The sequence below is a fragment of the Candoia aspera genome, chromosome 1 (assembly GCF_035149785.1).
Source record: "Candoia aspera isolate rCanAsp1 chromosome 1, rCanAsp1.hap2, whole genome shotgun sequence".
Taxonomy (NCBI): domain Eukaryota; kingdom Metazoa; phylum Chordata; class Lepidosauria; order Squamata; family Boidae; genus Candoia; species Candoia aspera.
In genome coordinates this window covers 122,846,748-122,866,670 of record NC_086153.1, presented here as the reverse complement: position 1 = coordinate 122,866,670, position 19,923 = coordinate 122,846,748, and the positions used below count along the sequence as shown (strand labels likewise).

General features: G+C 49.5%; 1 protein-coding gene across 2 annotated transcripts in view; it reads left to right on the top strand.

The window, feature by feature from the left end:
- OGFRL1 (opioid growth factor receptor like 1) overlaps nt 1-19,682 on the top strand; it is a 31,422-nt gene extending 11,740 nt beyond the window's left edge. For both annotated transcript variants that reach the window (XM_063313242.1, XM_063313233.1), the window contains exon 7: nt 16,156-19,682. In XM_063313242.1, coding sequence (XP_063169312.1) covers nt 16,156-16,906 — 751 coding nt within the window. In that variant the 3' untranslated portion in view covers nt 16,907-19,682. The remainder of the gene's footprint in view (nt 1-16,155) is intronic.
- The last annotated feature ends 241 nt before the right edge of the window (nt 19,683-19,923 follow it).

Here is a 19,923-nt window from a genome sequence, read left to right as displayed (position 1 = left end):
GTTATTAGCAATGCTTCTTAAGGCCCATTCAACCTCACTCTTCAGGATGTCTGGCTCTAGCTCACTGACCACATCATCAAAGCTATCCCCAATATTGTTATCTTTCCTATACAGGTGTTCTGTATATTCTTGCCACCTTTCCTTGATCTCTTCTTCTTCTGTTAGGTCCTGTAATGGTTGCCTAATCCCAAATACTCAGTCTCACAAGCTCGGGCTTAAAGATAACTGATTTATTAAAGGAATAGTATGCAAATACAGAGAAAGCTGAGAATGAGCAAAAGCGCGCCAAATACAAACTTAAAGCTTTGCCTGTGAGCCAGTCCTGCCCCAATCACCCGTCAGTGCGCACCCCCTCCCAGGTGCTAGGAACCGTTACACGCGCCTGGGAAAGTAACCTTGAACAGGAGCGCAAACCCAAACACACATTCCAAGGCTCCAAAACAACGGAGGGCGGAGGAATGGAAAAACCCTGAACGGGCGAATGAACACGGGAAAGGAGTTGACATGTGAAACGTTACAATGTTAACAGAACATTGAAATGGGAAACATGACATATCGCCCCCCCCCCCAAAGCAATGCTATGGAGCCGGTTTGTCGGGGTAGGCAGAGTGAAAGCGTGCCAGTAGACGAGGGGAGTTTACATCAGGGGCAGCCACCCATTCAGGATGAGGGAAATGTTTCCAACGAACGAGGTATTGTAAAGTGGAGTGCTGGCGGCGAGAGTCCAGGACGTCTGTCACCTCGAAGTGTTGCTGGTTGTCAATCATGAGAGGAGGTGGTGGAATGGGTTGGGGATGCCAGCGGTCCGATGGCAGGTAGGCCTTGAGTAAACTACAATGGAAAACAGGATGTAAATGTTTTAGGTTGTGGGGCAAGTCAAGTTTAAAAGTAACAGGGTTAATTTGTGCCACAATAGGAAAAGGACCCACAAACTTAGGGCCAAGTTTCTTGGAAGGTTGTGGTGACTTGATAAACTTGGTTGACAAGTAGACTTTGTCCCCTACAGTAAAAGCAGGTTCAGGTGAGCGCTTTGCATCAGCATGACGTTTGTAAGTGGTTTGGGCATGGAGCAGAGCTTGCTGAATGTTTAGCCATGAGTCTTTGAGAGAGTCAGCCCAGTCAGTGAGGGAGGCTGGTAGGGGTTGTGGATGAGGGAGTTCAGGGATTGGGACGAAGTCCCGACCGAAGACAGTTTTAAAGGGAACCTGGCCAGTGCTCTGATGTAAGGCATTATTATAAGCGACTTCTGCAAAAGGGAGTAGGTCGACCCAGTTGTCTTGTTGGTAATTGACAAAAGCTCGCAAGTATTGTTCAAGTGTAGAATTAACCGCCTCTGTAGAGCCGTCCGTCTGCGGATGCCACGCGGTGGAGAGGGCTTGCTTGGTGCCCAGTAGTTTTAAAAATGCCCGCCAAAATTGTGACGTAAATTGTGTGCCTCTGTCACTCACCAAACGGGCGGGGATACCATGAAGGCGGTACACGTGAATGAGGAAGAGGCGTGCCAGTTGTTGCGCAGTGGGGATAGAAGCGCATGGAATGAAATGGGCTTGTTTCGAGAAAAAATCTTTGACCACCCAAATGACGGTTTTTCGTTGACTGGGGGGTAGGTCAATGATAAAGTCCATGGATATGTCTTGCCAGGGGACTGATGGGGTGGCGACAGGTTGAAGGAGACCCTGAGGTTTGCCTGGTTTGCGCTTAGTTGCTGCACAAACAGGGCATGCTGTGATATAGGCTTTAAGGTCTTTGAGCAACGTTGGCCACCAGAATTGCCGCCGCACGAGGTGGAGTGTTTTTAAATAACCGAAATGCCCAGCCAGCTTGTCATCGTGGCAGCGCTGGAGGATTGTTTTACGCAAAGCCTCAGGCACATAGAGACGATCGTTGCGCCAAGCAAAATCGTCGGTGAAAGTTACAATGTTTTGATTTGTTTGTAACCAAGTGTCAGTTTTAAGGTGGAGGAGCAACTGTTGTTGCAAATCCGATGGAACTGGCAAGCGCGGCGAGCGGCTGGGAGGCGGGGCGGCTGGAGTTTGCGTTTGATGCGCTCGCGCCTGACTGCGCATCACCGCTGCCAAACTCAATTGTTTTTCGGTCCAGACGGTACCTTGGACTGTTGGCCCTGGGCCAGCATCTTGGGGTCGGCGGGAGAGCGCATCAGCTAAAAAGTTTTTCTTGCCTGGTATGAATTTAAGGGTGAAGTCAAAGCGGCTGAAAAACTCAGCCCAGCGAAGCTGTTTGGGGCTGAGTTTATGACTGGTGCTTAGTGCCTCCAGGTTCTTATGGTCAGTCCAGACTTCAAAAGGGTTTGAAGCCCCTTCTAATAAGTGTCGCCAAGTCTCTAAAGCAGTTTTTACAGCAAAAGCCTCTTTTTCCCAAACATGCCATTGCCTCTCTGTTTCGGTGAACTTGCGGGAGAGGTAAGCACAGGGTTTTAAGGCGCCAGATTGGTCAGATTGCAGTAGGAGTGCTCCGATTGAGAAATCAGAAGCATCCACTTGTACAACGAATGGTTTGGCAGGGTCTGGATGCTGTAAAATTGGTTCAGTGGTGAAGATTTGTTTGAGCGCTTTGAACGCCTGTTGACAGGTTGGAGTCCATTTAAGGAGCGCTCCTGGGTTTTTTGAACGCTGCGTATCCCCCTGCGCCTTAGTTTTCAACAGTTCAGTGAGGGGGAGGGCGATTTCAGCAAAATTTTGGGCAAATGCCCGATAGAAATTGGCGAATCCAAGGAAACTTTGTAATTGTCTCCTGGTACGGGGAGGCTCCCATGCCACAATGGCTTCCACTTTAGCAGGGCCCATTTCAATGCCCTTAGCGGAAATTCTATATCCTAGATAATCAATTTGTGATTGATGGAAGGCACATTTAGACAGTTTGGCATATAACTCTGCTTTTTTCAATTTAGCCAGCACCTGACGCACCAAGTGAATATGTTCTGACATGGTTTCAGTATAAATCAATACATCATCCAAATACACAAGTACTCCCTTAAATAGGTGGTCATGCAAGACCTCATTGATTAGTTGCATAAAAACCCCAGGCGCCCCCGACAAACCAAAGGGTAAGACTTTGTATTGAAAAGCCCCGAGAGGACAGTTAAACACCGTTTTCCACTCATCCCCTTCCCTTATGCGAATACGAAAATAGGCTTCTCTCAAATCTAGTTTTGAGAAGATTTTGCCTCTGGCCAGATGTGATAACATATCTTTGATCAAGGGCAAAGGATATTTATTTAATATTGAGACCGCATTGAGACCGCGGAAATCGGTACAAAGCCTCAATGAGCCATCCTTTTTTGCTCTAAAGAGGACAGGAGCCCCTACCGGGGAGTTAGCAGGTTCAATGAAACCCCTAGCCAGGTTTTTGTCAATGAACTCCCTTAGCGTGGCTAGCTGTCATGAGTGCCGTTGAGCTGAAGTCATCAGCGCAATGGCACACATGACAATAGCAAGGAAACAGGAGAAGGGGCTCAAGATAAGTAGCCATCAACTCACAACGACTAACGGCCAACAGACAATAACTAAACGGATCACGGAGCACACCCAAGCCATCAGCGCCAATACAACGGAGATCGCCCAGCTGACGGCAATCACCGGATGAATAGAAAACCCGATGATGGGCGATCCCGGAACGCCAGCGGGGCCTCACAACCCCTCACCCACCGGCAGGGCAACGTATTGGACAAAGGGGGGTGACGTGACCGCGAGTGAGGGGGCGCTGACCGGCGCGGGGTATTTAAACCCCGCACCGGAGCGCTCCTGTCACTCTCAGCTTTTTTCTTCCGACGCTGTAACTGCGCTGTGAATAAATCAGAGCCTGATCCATCGAACCAGTGTCTGAGCCTTATTCAGAGGCAGGCAGCGCATGACATAAAGCTGAGAGTCATAAACTCAGCCTCGCCGAGCCCCACCGGACGACAACGAGCCGCGGGAGGAATAGACGGCGAGAAGACCAGCAAGATGAAGCCGGAGCGACGCGGGCAAGGAGGGCGAGCCGCACGGCAAGAGACAGAGGAGGACCGACCAAGGCCAGAGGCACCGCGGACTCCCGGAGCCATGGACGCCCACCCCACCCGACCCGAGCCTCAGCTCCAACCCCAAGGGGAGATGGCGATGGAGGCAACCCGACCGCGGGAGGGAGCAACATGCCTTCCGAAACCAGCGGAGGACCCCGCGCCCCACATCGCACCCCAGCAACGGGCGTGGAGCGACAGCCCAACGGCGGTCAACACGGAGGAGGACGATGGAGACACCCAGCAGACGACGGAGGAAGCGGACCAGCGGCAGAGGGAGGATGAACCCCGCCGGCAACCCACCCCCGCCGACGCACCGACGGAACCGGCCCCAGCGGCGGCGCGGGCCGTGGACGAGGAGGCACGAGCTGAACTCGCGGCCATGCGGGCCCAACTGACGGAACTCCGGACCATGCTCCAGTCGCTTATGCCCCCCGCGCCACCCAACGACGTCCCCGCACAGGCCCAAACCCCGAGCGAAGCACCGAACCCCCACGGGCCAGCGGAGGGTCAGCAGACGGCCCAGGCGGACGACACCACAGGCCGGGAAGCGAGAGGCAGGGCCGCGCAAAACGCCCGGGCCCCAAAGGACTTCCCCATCTTCTTCGATGGGAACCCCACGAAACTCTCGTTCTTCGTAACGAACGCCAGGGAGTTCATGGGGAGGCACGGACACTCCTACGACTCCGAAGCCGACAAGATCGCCGCCGTGGCGATCAAACTACAAGACAGGGTGGCGGACTGGTACGTCCAACTGTACGAGTCCAGCTCCCCCGCCCTCGCCACCTTCCCTGCCTTCATCAATGAGATGAAAAACTACTTCGAAGACCCCCTAGCCAAAGTAAGGGCGAAAAGCGCACTCCAAAGACTTAAACAGGGCACACGCACGGTCCCAGACTACGCCCTGGAGTTCAAAGCCCTCGCGGGGAAGGTCAGCGACTGGTCCGAGACCACCCTGCTGGAAATGTTCAAAAGGGGGCTCAACCGCGACGTTCTCCAATGGGCCCTCTACCGCGACGACCCAGAAACGCTACACGGGTGGATCCACCTCGCGGGGAAAGCCGAACACGCGCACCGCACCTTCCTCATGACAACCACGGAAGACACAAACTATGCCGGCAAAAAGGTACCCGCACCACACGTGGGGATGGCCGGCCCCATATACCCAAAAAAGAAATTCAATCGGGAGCCCTGCGGGAAGTGTGGCAAACTAGGGCACAAGACGGTGGATTGCTTCGCCAACCGACCGCCGACCAGTGCGCCTAAACCCACCCCGAAAATTAGCCCCAAACCACCCAACCTGGGGCCGCCCCCTCACCGCCGAATGACCGTGGCCACAGCGACACCAGAGGAAGGCTGGGACGCCTACTGGGGGGAAGAGGATAACGTAGACCCCGACCAGCCGGCGGGAAAAGCTCCCCGCCTGCCCTGAAACGCGTTGCGAGGCAGGCGGTGGGACAGCAGCGCGGACCACCTCGACGGAACGGCGAAAGCCCCGTAATAATGGCGGCAATCAAACTCTCTGGCGGCAACGGAGCCACCACGGCCGCGGCACTAGTGGACTCGGGGTGCTCAAAAAACCTCATCCACCCCGACCTAGTCGCCAAACTCGACCTCCGCTGCTTCCCCCTCCCCACGCCGCTGGCATTCCACCAGCTGGACGGCTCTACAGCGGGAGGGAAACCAGCCACGCTGCAAACCGAGCCGGTCACCCTGCAAATGGGCACTCACACCGAACGCACATCGTTCGTTGTCACTCACATCGGACGGCCCATTGCAGTCCTGGGGATGCCATGGCTCGCGACAAACAACCCGCGCATCAACTGGGAGACCCGCACCTTCACATTCGGCGACGGCGAGTATCGGGCACCAGTTCCAGCGGGCAGAACCAACCCCACTGTAGGACGAGCGGAGGCGACTACACAGGACAACGCCGCTACCACAGCAGACCTACCGGAACAATACGCCGACTTCTCCGAGGTCTTCGGAGAGGCAGAAGCTGACCAACTACCCCCCCACCGCAAGACGGATTGCCGGATCGACCTACTGCCCGACGTCCCCTTACCTAGACCAAAGATCTACTCGATGACCCCGAAGGAGATGGCAACCCTCCGGGAGTTCATCGATAAAAACCTAGACAGGGGATTCATAGAGCCAGCATGCTCACCGGTCGGAGCCCCCGTCTTATTCCGGGAGAAGAAAGACGGCACCCTACGGCTCTGCACCGACTACCGGGGCCTAAACGCGGCTTCCCTGTCCAACAAATACCCCTTACCCCTGGTGAAGGACATGCTCGCCCACCTGTCCACGGGCAAAGTCTTTTCCAAACTGGACCTTCGCGAGGCGTACTATCGCATCCGAATCAGGGAGGGGGACGAATGGAAGACTGCGTTCAACTGCCCCCTAGGCGCCTTCCAGTACAAAGTGCTGCCCTTCGGACTCGCGGGGGCCCCTGGGGTGTTCATGCAGCTCATCAATGAGGTACTGCATGAACACCTGTTCAAAGGGGTCCTGGTCTACATCGACGACGTCGTTATTTACACAAAAACGCACGAGGAACATGTGACCCTAGTCAGGCAAGTCCTCGACAAGCTCAGAAGGGCGCAGCTCTATGCCAAGCCTACAAAGTGCGAGTTTCACAAAGCGCGCCTAGACTACCTGGGGTACCGAATCTCCGGGGACGGCATAGAAATGGACCCCGCAAAAGTCGAGGCGGTGCTAAACTGGGAGCGCCCCCGCAACAGACGCCAACTCCAGAGCTTCCTCGGATTCGCGAATTTTTACAGGTCATTCGCCCGGGGATTCGCAGAGATAGCCCTCCCCCTAACGGACCTCCTCAAAACCAAAGGGGTGGGGGACACCCGACGCGCCAAGAACCCGGGCACAGTGTTGAATTGGACTCCCGCGTGCCAGACCGCATTCAACAAGCTGAAAGCGCTGTTCACCACGGAGCCAATCCTCGCGCACCCGGACCCAGAACGGCCGTTCGTGGTCCAAGCCGACGCCTCAGACTTCTCCCTGGGGGCCATCCTGCTCCAAAAGGACCCCACGGGACTCCTGAAACCATGCGCCTACCTGTCAAGGAAGTTCTCCGAGACAGAAAGGCGATGGCACGTCTGGGAGAAAGAAGCCTTCGCGGTAAAATCGGCGCTAGAGACATGGCGACACCTACTCGAGGGAGCCACCCAACCATTTGAGGTCTGGACCGACCACCAGAACCTCGAGGCCCTACGAACGCCCAGACGCCTTAGCCCAAAACAGGTCCGATGGGCCCAATTCTTCAGCCGCTTTAATTTCCAGCTGAAGTTCATGCCGGGCAAAAAGAACTTCCTGGCCGACGCCCTCTCCCGACTGCCCCAAGACGAAGAGCCCGCCCCAGACACCATTGGGACGGTCCTATCCGCCTCGCAACTGGGGATGGCCGTGACCACCCGAAGCGGCGCTCGGAGGCAGCTCGACTCTACGGCGCAGCCAACGGCGGGACAACCTGCGACCGGAAGAAGCCAACCGCAACTACCAGGGGGAATGCGCACGGACCTCGCCGCCGCCCTCAAAACCGACCCCTGGTTCCTGGCAAACCCCGACAAGGTAACGATGGCACAAGACCTGGCATGGGGGGAAGGCAGAATCTACGTCCCGGACTCGCAACGCCAGGCGATCTTGCATAGGTCACACGACGCCAAACAAGCGGGACACTTTGGGTTCCTCAAGACCCTACACCTAACACGGCGTCAATTCTGGTGGCCCGCGCTCAGGCGAGACGTAAAAGCATACGTAGCGTCCTGCCCAACGTGCGCTAGGGCCAAACGGGCACCAGGCAAACCCGCGGGGCTATTACAACGGGTGGCAGAACCCTCCCGCCCATGGGAGGAAATCTCTATGGATTTTATAGTGGACCTCCCACCCAGCCAGAAGAAAACGGCCATTTGGGTGGTGAAGGACTACTTCTCAAAGCAGGCCCACTTCATCCCCTGCACGTCGGTCCCATCCGCACAACAGCTAGCCAAACTCTTCCTCATCCACGTGTACAGGCTACACGGATGTCCCGCACGTGTGGTGACCGACAGGGGCACACAGTTCACCTCCAAATTCTGGCGGGCCTTCCTAAAGCTGACGGGGACCCAACAGGCCCTATCTACGGCCTGGCACCCCCAGACGGACGGAGCCACAGAGGTTCTTAATGCCACCTTAGAGCAATTCATACGCTCATATACTAACTATCACCAAGACGACTGGGCTGAACTGCTCCCATTCGCCGAAGTCGCATACAACAACGCCGTCCACACGAGCACGGGGAAAACTCCGTTCGAAGTAGTCTCGGGGCGCGACTTCGTCCCCATACCGGAGCTACCTCAACCCCCGGAACCCCAGATGGACGCTAGCAACTGGGGACGGAAGATCGCGGAATCATGGCCAATAATCACGGCGGTGCTGAAGGATGCACAGGCAGCCTACAAAGAGCAGGCCGACAAGCACCGGCGCCAACAACCAACGTTCCAAGCGGGGGATATGGCCTACCTATCCACCAAGTTCCTAAAGTCACCCCAACCCTCGAAAAAACTGGGGCCTAAGTACATCGGGCCGTTCCGAGTCACCCAAATAGTGAACCCGGTAGCAATACGCTTGGACCTGCCACACAACCTACGGAGACTCCACCTGGTGTTCCACACCAGCCTCCTGAAACCGGCAACCACCTCTCGATGGCACCCAAGCACGCCACAGCCCTCACCGGTGATGATCGACGGGCAACACCACTTCGAGATAAGGGACATACTCGACTCCCGCAAGCAACGAGGAACTCTACACTATCTGGTCAGGTGGAAACACTTCCCCCACCCGGAATGGGTGGCGGCGCACAACGTTAACGCGCCTGACCTGACCAGAGCATTTCACCGGGCATACCCCGACAAGCTACAACCAAGGTCAGCAAGCCGTCCCCTGCAAACCCCCCCCCCGCAGGCCCCCCCCGCCTCCCGTGCCCCAAGGGAAAGGGCCCCCCAAGCCCGCGACTTGGGTGGACCTCCCCCCCCCGGGACTCACTCCCCCTGCCCCGGGCCCACGAGGCGGTGACAAGCATTCGCCAGCACCCGCCCCCCGGCCGCGGGGGAGTGGCAAGCAAGTCAACAGGGCAACCTGGGGGCAACGCCCAGGAGCTATAACAAAGGCGACGCACTTTAAATAAAAAGAAAAGAAGGGCCCTACCTGGAGCTGATAAGCACCCGACCAGCCACGCCTCTCTCCTCGCCGAACTGCGCCAAACAAACAGGGTGTGGCTGGAGTATGCGCACGCCAGGACGTGACCCGGGCATGCGCACTATGGACACACCCTGGGAAGGCACGTGGTAGAGGGAGGAGCAAAGGGAGGGGCGACAACTACTCCGGCGGGAATTTCAAAAAAAAAAAAAACCAGAAAACCGGGGGGGAGCACTATTCGGACAGGGGGCAGTATGTCATGAGTGCCATTGAGCTGAAGTCATCAGCGCAATGGCACACATGACAATAGCAAGGAAACAGGAGAAGGGGCTCAAGATAAGTAGCCATCAACCCACAACGACTAACGGCCAACAGACAATAACTAAACGGATCACAGAGCACACCCAAGCCATCAGCGCCAATACAACGGAGATCGCCCAGCTGACAGCAATCACCGGATGAATAGAAAACCCGATGATGGGCGATCCCGGAACGCCAGCGGGGCCTCACAACCCCTCACCCACCGGCAGGGCAACGTATTGGACAAAGGGGGGTGACGTGACCGCGAGTGAGGGGGCGCTGACCGGCGCGGGGTATTTAAACCCCGCACCGGCGCGCTCCTGTCACTCTCAGCTTTTTTCTTCCGACGCTGTAACTGCGCTGTGAATAAATCAGAGCCTGATCCATCGAACCAGTGTCTGAGCCTTATTCAGAGGCAGGCAGCGCATGACACTAGCTCTTTGGGAGACATGGGGTAGATTTTTGGGTGAGGTAACTTTACATTAGGTAAGAACTCAATGGCACAGTCTGTTTTTCGGTGAGGTGGCAAGCGATCTGCTTCCTTTTCCCCAAACACATCAGCTAGATCCTGATATTGACTGGGTAGTCCCTCAAGAGGTTGAAGTGTTTGTACAGTGGTGTGCGCTACCCCTCCATCCTCCATGTCGTCTAGGAGATCCTTTTCGGGTACTTTGTAAAATCCATCCGCAAAGGTGACAGTTCTATGTAGCCAGTTGATAAAAGGATTTTGTTGTACAAACCAGGGCATACCTAAAATCACTAGAGGGCCCCCCACCGGAGCTACAACAAATGGTAGCTTTTCCCGATGGGAACCCATTTGTAAAGCCACCAGTCCTGTGGAATGAGTGACTGCTTTTCCCCCCGCCATAGTTCCATCCAATTGGGTGAAGATCATAGGTCTTGGCAAAGGGAATGTAGGCAGTTCCAGAGCCGCTACGACATCAGGGTGCATAAGGGAACGGGAGCAGCCCGAGTCAAGCATGGCCCAAACTTCCACAGTTTTGGTCTTTGAGCCTAGTTTAACTTTTACAGTCAGCGTAGGGAAATTCCCACTCACCGAATCGTGGTCACGCCCGGTTTCTTCCACCTGCCCAACGGCGCCCTTCAGGGCAGGTGGTAGCCTTTTCCTGCTGGCTGTTCGAATTGTAATTCCTCTTCTTCTTCCCCGAATGGTAGTTCTGGTGGTTCTAGCTCCGCGATGGCAGCTTTCATTTTCCGCGGCAGGGCAGGCGACTTCCCTGAAGGTTTCGCCTGCCGTTCCTCCGGACGGCGTCTAGGGCACGAAGTGGCGCGATGCCCTTCTTTTCCACATCTCAGGCATTGACCTTTGGAAAACCGTCGTTCCCTTTCCTCTTCCCAGGATTTTGGTTTAGGGCGGCTGGCCAGCCCCGTCGTACGCGCTCCTCTGGCGATTCGGGATTGTCTAAGTTCTTTAGTATGGGCATAGGTCTGCAGGGCGTTCTCCGCGCTGCCCGCTAACTGAATCCATCCGTATAGCGTCTTAGGATCGTCTCTTCCTAGTGCCCAATGAAGGATTTCTGGTTCTAGCCCTTGCTTGAACATTTCAATTAAAGTGGGCTCGGACCAATCTTCCACCTTCCCTGATAAGGCTTTAAATTCCAGAGCGTAATTGGCAACGGAGAGGGACCCTTGATAGAGTTTCCTCAGGGCATTTTTTGCTGTCTCTTGGGCTAAAGGGTCTTCGAAGTGCTGTTTAAGTGCCCACAAAAAGTCATCGAAGTCCTCTAACTCTGTTGCCTCGGTTTGGCACAGTTGCACATACCAATCAGCTGCCCTCCCTCTCAGTTTGTTGGCAATAAAATTGATTTTGCCATGTTCCGACCGAAAGCTTCGGCCCCAATCCTCCATATAATGCTTGGCATTGGTAATAAAGAAGGAGAGTGTAGTGGGATCCCCATCAAACTTCACCCCAAACGGTGGGAAGTTTCTTACCGGCTCAGCTGGCGGTGGCGGCTCCGTAAACGTCAACGTACGCCGAGCCCCCAGGGGTGGCCGATCTCTGGGCAGTCTTGCCTCTCGCCCCCCCAACTGGCGGGACGCTCGAGTCTTGCTCCTTCCCCTGGGTGGCAGGGTGCTGTGTCTTGGGTAAGCCAGCTGTGATGGCTCTTCCTCCCAATCTTCCTGAGTTGGCTCTGCACCCCTAGGGAGATCCTTAAGGATTGTCACTATCAGATTCATTTTATCCTCGATTGCTTTTATACGAGCAGGAGTGACCGGCTCTTCCATAGGTTGGTTGGTTACCACCACCCTCGGTGACAAGGGGATTTCGGGCTCCCAGGATAGTTGTGGGGACCCCCTCCCCGTGGCTCTTTCCACTATGGATTTGTGTTCACTCCTGAGGCTCTCCTGCATGGATATCAGCAACTCATCTAATTGAACTTCCCGCATCTCTCGACGTGCTGCTCTTTGTGCTCTCGAAGTTAGAACGGGCCGGGTCCTTGTCGAATCCTGCTCTTCCTCGCTCCCTTCACTCACGCGCAGCTGTTGGTCAGTCATCGCTAGCGCTCCCTCTTATCCAATGTTTGGATGGGGCTAGCGGAAGATGATTGAAATGATTCTCAGCTTTATGTAATGGTTGCCTAATCCCAAATACTCAGTCTCACAAGCTCGGGCTTAAAGATAACTGATTTATTAAAGGAATAGTATGCAAATACAGAGAAAGCTGAGAATGAGCAAAAGCGCGCCAAATACAAACTTAAAGCTTTGCCTGTGAGCCAGTCCCGCCCCAATCACCCGTCAGTGCGCACCCCCTCCCAGGTGCTAGGAACCGTTACACGCACCTGGGAAAGTAACCTTGAACAGGAGCGCAAACCCAAACACACATTCCAAGGCTCCAAAACAACGGAGGGCGGAGGAATGGAAAAACCCTGAACGGGCGAATGAACACGGGAAAGGAGTTGACATGTGAAACGTTACAATGTTAACAGAACATTGAAATGGGAAACATGACAGGTCCTTGCCAACTTTGTTTTTGATCGTACCCATTTTTGCCTGGAATTTACCTCCAATGTTTCTAATTTTCTGGAAGAGGTCTCTTGTCCTTCCTATTCTATTGTCTTCTTCCACTTCCGCGCATTGCTTGTTTAAAAATAATTCCTTATCTCTTCTGGCTAACCTCTGGAATTTTGCATTTAATTGGGCATATCTCCCCCTATCACTGTTGCCTTTTGCTTTCCTTCTTTCTTGGGCTACTTCTAGTGTCTCAGCAGACAGCCACTTTGCCTTCTTGGTTTTCTCTTTCTTTGGGATGTATTTTGTTGCCGCCTCCTGAACAACGTTGCGAACTTCTGTCCAGAGTTCTTCCGGGACCCTATCTACTAAGTCCAGTCCCTTAAATTGATTCTTCACCTCCACTGCATATTCCTTAGGAATATTAGTGAGCTCATATCTAGCTGATCTGTGGGTCTTCCCTAATCTCTTTAGTCTGATCCTAAATTGTGCAAGAAGAAGTTCATGATCTGAACTACAGTCAGCTCCAGGTCTTGTTTTTACCGACTGTATAGATGTCCGCCACCTTTGGCTGCAAAGGATGTAGTCAATCTGATTTTGGTGTTGTCCATCTGGTGAAGTCCATGTATAAAGCCGTCTCTTAGGTTGTTGGAAGAGAGTGTTTGTTATGAAGAGTGAGTTGTCTTGGCAAAATTCTATCAGCCTATGTCCTGCTTCATTTTGTTCTCCCAGGCCATGCTTACCTGTAATTCCAGGTGTCATTTGACTGCCCACTTTAGCATTCTAGTCTCCTGTGATAAAAATAACGTCTCTTTTAGGCGTATTGTCCAGTAGGTGCTGCAGATCCTCATAGAACTGCTCTACTTCAGCTTCTTCAGCATCTGTGGTTGGGTTGTATATTTGGATCACTCTGATGTTAGATGGCTTGCCCTCAATTCGAATTGAGATCATTCTATCGTTTTTTGGATTGTATCCAAGCACTGCTTTAGCCACTTTACTATTAATTATGAAGGCTACTCCATTTCTTCTGTGGTCCTCTTGTCCACAGTAGTAGATCTGGTGGTCATTTGATGTGAAGTGGCCCATTCCAGTCCATTTCAGTTCACTGACGCCCAAAATGTCTATCTTTAATCTTGACAGCTCACCAATAACCACATCCAATTTGCCCTGGCTCATAGATCTTACATTCCAGGTTCCAATGGTGTGTTGATCCTTAGAACATCGGATTCGCCGTTCACCGCCAGCACCGTCGGCCGCTAGCCGTCCTTTCGGCTTTGAGCTAGCTGCGTCATCACGTCTGGGGCTAGTTGAGCTCATCCTCTGTTCCTCCCCAGTAGCATTTTGACCATCTTCCGACCTGGGGGTCTCATCTTCCGATGGTATACCGACACATCTCTGGTTGTACTGATCCATTTAGTTTTCACGGCAAGAATACTGGGGTGGGTTGCCATTACCTTCCCCAGGGATCTCATTTAGTCTGACCTCCCTGTCATGACCTTCCTGTCTTGGGTGGCCCTTCACGGTTTAGCTCATGGCATCATTGAGGTGCTCAACCTCCAGCACCACGACAAGGTAACGATCCTTTGCTGAAGGACTATTTCTAGGATAAGCAAATGTTGGAAGGCAGGTTCAAGAGGTGATACATATCAGAGAGAAGGCAACAGTCAATGGATGTTGAAGCTAATTTTCTCCGATTCTTAGCAAGAATATAGTAAAAGGCTATCCTTGACTCAGGAACAGCTTAAAAGGCCCTTTTAGAAGGGCTAAAGCAACTTTTCTCAACTTTTTGACCCGGAGGAACCTTTGAAATATTTTTCAAGCCTCAGCACCTTCAGGCTCAAATATAGGCTAGAAGTTACGAAATTATTATATTTATTTCATGTGTAGGCCTGTATATATGCATTAACAGTGTTCTTGAACTGAAAATAAAGAATGAATTTAATGTGAAGTTGCCCAAATTTGAAATTATTTTTTAAGTAAATTGTGATCTCCCAGGGAACTCCTAGTGACCTCTCGCAGAACCCTAAGGTTCCACAGAACCCTGGTTGATAAACCCTGGGCTAAAGTATTTCTCAGCTAAATGGTGTAGAATTCGACACTGACCTATCCTGATCTTAATTCTGTCTGTTCAGGGATCAGGATGTTCTCCAGAAGCATCCAGTTTAACTGCTCCTATCTCTATACTTTATTGTTTAATTTCTATATTAATGTCATAGTCACGGTCCTTGCTGGGTTAGAGTTTTATCCTCCAACTCTTGCCCTTTAATCTATTTCCATTCTTATTTCTGTAGATCATGCAGCCATCCTATCCGTAACACAAATGGGCTGTATAGATGCTTGGCAGCTTTGGTGTCTTCTGCTTTAGGAAATTTCTTGAAATTAACTGTTCAAAAATAAGGTTTTAGTCTTCTCTATAAAGTGCTTTCAGTCTCTAATTAGATGGAAAATTAATAATAGAACATTTGACCAAATTAAGGACTTGGTATGTAACTATCTAGGCATCTACGGTATTTCCAACGTTCCACTGTTGGAATAATTAATTACATCAATGCTGTATAAGAGCCCCCAAAGCGATTCTTAAATATGCAGCAATTAAATTATATAAAGCCACGATTCTGGGCTTGCTGCTATATGGTGCCCAGCTATGTGTTTAGAAGGACACCTTTCTCTTGGAAGCTATTCAGTCTAGACTTCTAAAAACTAGCCTTCACATTCCTCCCTCAACCTCAAAAGCCCTTATTTGATTAGAGCTTGGCTATATCTCCTTTGGGGCCTGCCTCAGACTTTGCCATCTCAGATTCTGGTTGAAAATAATGTTCTGGGGAGCACCCGTAGGGAAGCAAATTGACTCTGATTTGGCATATTGTGGCTTTTCTCTCCCTGCTATATCATTCTTTGGACCAGATAAGGCCTTGGCTGAATGTAAATGGAGGATTTGGGCTTTAGCTCTTCAAAATGACAGGGCTAAAGTTACTCATTTTCATTATCATGCAACTGTTGGTCCCTCTTGGACAATCCCTAGATAATTTTATAACATCTTACATGTTCCTCACAGGAGTTTTTTTATGTTGGCCTAAATTGATGCATTACCCATTATAACAGGCAGATACATTAGTCTTCCATATGATAACCGCATTTGTATATGTTCAGATACAGAGGTTGAGTCAGTAAGTTATTGTCTGTTAAATTGTTTGTTATATCACTTGGAGCTTTTGGCAAAAACCTGATTGTCAGAAATCTTAGTCATTTGACGAACAGGTTACAGACTTCCTCCTACAAGACCAAATATGGCAACCACTAAAAAGATTGCCAAGTTTTTAGCAATAGCTATAGCTTGTAGAAATTCCCTTGGTTATCCCCTTTTTACTACTAACTGTTTCAGGTCTAGTTTACCATGTACTTTTTATGTTCTCTTTTTGTTGTTTATTGGTCTGTGGCCATCAGTCAATCAGTCAGGAGGGTTCAAGATAGGAATGCTATTTTTGTCAGCTTTTATATTCCATCACATGTATAACAGATATTGCAATCTAGCTATCAGGGTGAGACCTGATTGATACTTGATACCCTGTCCTCCTTTCGTCAAGGGGACAAGTAGTGATGATTTTCAGCTACGTTTTTTCTCTGAGATAATTATTTTTCTTCCTGTCCTCTTGAGTCTGGTTTATCTTTCTTTGCAGATCCCAACATAATTATCTGAGAATCACCCGAATTCTGAAGAGCCTTGGTGAACTTGGTTATGAGAGTTTCAAGCCTCCTCTTGTAAAATTGATTCTTCATGAGGCTCTTGTGGAAGAAACAATCCCCAACATTAAGCAGAGTGCTTTGGAATATTTTGTGTATACCATTAGAGATCGAAGAGAGAGGAGGAAACTTCTACGGTTCGCCCAACAGCACTACACACCCGCTGACCATTTCATATGGGGGCCACCAAGGAAGCAGAAGTTGGAGGGAAGCAAACCAAGTAAAAAGCCGGCTTCGCCAGTGTCCCTTTGCAACAGCTCTACTTGTAAACATAAAAAGACAAAGGATTTCAAGAATGTATCTGAAATTTGTAACTCAAGGAATAAAACTAACGACGAGAAAAAGACAGAGCATATTAAAAATGGTACAGATAGTGATCAGAGTAAGAAACACAGCCCCCCTGAAGTTGTTAAGCAGAGCAGTATGGTAAAGAACAGCAGTGCTGAATGTCACAACTCTAAAGTGGACATTGCTGAGCCTTTGAATCAGAAGGAAACTATTTCCCATTTTAAAAAACATAAAGGCAAAAACAAGGAAAATGTTAGCCAAGACTGCAAACATTTGGAAGATATAGAAAAAGATTCATGTGAGAATAAAAATGATTCAACAAATATATCAGCAGATATGCAAGACAATATATGTAAGGATAAAAACCTGGTGAGCTCATCTGTAAGAAACACAGAGTGAAATCTGCTGAATATGACAAAATGGTTTTTCACTTGCAGAAAATTGGTAAGGAATAGAAGGTCTTGATACTGGACCCAGTGCTGACTACATCAGCTTAGCCTCTGTGGGGTTGTGGCTTCTTTAATTTGTTTGTGGTTTGTACTTCCCACAGCTGTGTATTAAGCTTACTAACTGCATAATGCTTAAGCCTAAGGAAAAAAAAACTTCCTTTAAATCAGTTTTCTATGCATAAATATCTAATGTTGATTTTTATCATTCATTTTATTTAAACTCTTCTAATTAATTTTAAGGTGGTTTTTTTTCCAAAGGATGGGTGCCAGATAGATTTTCAAGGAGCCATGGCAGAGTGTCTCTTCAGCAGATAACTAAGCTAATGTTTAGCATGCCTACCACTGCTTAAAAATGGGAAGAAAGCTGTATTCTTATTTAACGCAGGAAGTGGACCTCAGAGACTTGAATGAAAGTATGAGCAGAGCCTTGAATCACACTGGGCAAGCTGTATTAATTCAGCCTCAGTTCCAGGTTTGACTATTAGGAATAATAATTACTTTCCTTGGGTTATTCCAAGAAAATACAGCAAAGTAGCAAATCACTACAGTTTGCATACCAGCACCCCTTGCCCCAACATACTCTTAGTTTTGTTACTGCCATTTCTCTTGATGTCTCCTCTAATACAATGTACTAAATGAAGTGTTGGACTTGGAAAAATAGGATTCAGTACTGTTAAGGGAGTATACGGTATTTAAAAGTTTTAAATAAATAATAAACCCTGGCTCAGGTATAATACTCGCAATGAAAGCTTGGACAGGTAATACTCATTTATCCTAATGGTACATCAGCAAAGTTCTTGTGAAGGAAAAATGGGATAAAATGTATTATGCTTGCATGCTTTCTACTTCCCATTATTTATTATCCCAATTCATCCCCCTACTTGGTTGTTGTTGTTCTTCTTTGCATGGAGTTGCACACCACTGAGAATGAAGGCAAGCATTTTATCCATGTTTACTTCAGTATCTGGAGCAATCACTGATAGGAGGGAATAATTCCACTTGAGAGGTTTCATTCCTGTAGAATAAAACAGTAAAATGTTTTAAATATTGCAAAGACAAAAAAATTTGCCTGCCCAGCTACTAAGGCAGAAGAACACTCTTTTAAATATAATATTTTCTTCTCATAATTTCAAAATGGATTTAAAGAGCCCTTTATAGAGAGGAGCTTTCATCTTATTTTTTCCCAGCCTTCCTGAAAATTCCTGCCAGTATTTTCACTGTTAGAGACCACATAAGGAAAACCTTCTAAGCATGTTGGTGTTTGCATAATGAATCTCACTGTTCTCTTGCTTGCTTCTCCCCCTCTCCCCCTCTGGTCCACAAGTATTCCCAGGCAAGAAGTTACATGGCTAAAAGGTGAAGTTTATGAATGAGTAGGACTAAGACGACTTTGCCAGAGCTAGAAAGTACTCTTTTTCAAAGGCCCAGGACCTCCTAGCAAGTAAACATTGCCCTCTGTCACGGTCTTAATGACACTCTCACTATATAGAGTTTAATTATCCTTGCCAGAATCAAAGGACTTTGTAGAAGAAAGGAGCAGAGGTGTGTTAACATGATTGTCCATTTGATTGGGCTTATTCAGTGGGTAATACTAGTTTATGTTAAGAGTAGGAAAGAGCTTGCATGTGTTAGGACTTTTCTCCCATGATGTCAAGGACTGTTTGCATGACATTCTGAAAGAGGGGAAGGGGTGGTGGTGGTGGAGAGGTGGATAACAGATTGGTAACCCTATCCACTTGTCCCACATTGGTTTTGCGTTAAACTAGGTATTCCAAGTCAGTGCTATAGTGTGGCCATGGAAGAGAGGGTTAAATGTCTCTTCATGCTGCCAGCACTGTCAGGGCCATTCTAGGAACTTCCTCCTAATTATTTTACTTATTTTTATTCTCTCTGCCCCTAACACACTGCAGCCACACAGGGTAAAATGGACAGAAAAGGGATGGGGTTGAGAAGCCTCTCCCAATCCTGACTGCAGTTGGGCCACTAAAGTTTAAACAAACAAACAAAAATAGCAGGAAATGACTTCTCAGCCACCTCTGTGACTTCCTACAAAGTTGGTGACTCACTGCCTGATTGGTAATCTGCTGCTGGCTTATGGATGTTCACACAGGGCAGCATTAGAATGGGTTAATTTTGCACTGCAAACGTAGCTCATCAGTCCTGAAGTGCCTAACCTAGCAGAAAAAGTAAATATGCTCACAGATAACAAGACTGTGCTGTTAAGCTGTATTTTCCCCTACTCCAGAAGATTCTGCTTTTGGCACCATCTTCTCTTAAAAGAATTTTAATGTAGCTTTGAAAAAACTTGTTCTGTGCTAGCTGTCAAGTGAATTGTCAATTACTGGAAATCAGTGAGCAGCTATATGCACCAGCAAAGATTTGTGGGCCTGTGCTGAGAACACTTGCATATCTTTCGTTGTTCCTCCCACCTGCGTGATGCGCAGAAACAAAAAATAATTGCAAATGAAGCTTTTCTGTATTATTTGTTTTTCCCATCTTACTGACTGCTGTGTGCCAACTGTGATTGGGTAGTCCTGTGTCTGCAAGCTTGCAAAATACATGCATTAAAATATAACAGTATTGGATCACTGGGATGGCAGCTGTTTCTCAAATTTTCCTTGAATATAAGTAATGCTGCCTTTTTGAAATGTACAGATTTTTTAAAATGCACAGATTGATTTTTGTCTTGTTAATGTCAAAAGTTTAATTAAAATTGTATTCCTGTCTTTGGATCTGGTTTAGATGTTTTCCAAGCATATGTTATGGAGGTGGGGAATTGGTACAAATTCTGCTTTGGTAGTGATCCTTTTAGATGATATACACGTGGATGAGGCACTTGCCAGTTATGTATACCGTGATGCAGCTTGCAGACCCCTTTTTTGTAAAACCAAGTAACTCTTTATGAATGCTCCATACTCTGGCACTTCCTGGCTTCCCTTCAGCGTTTGCATGCAGCAGTGTCTAACA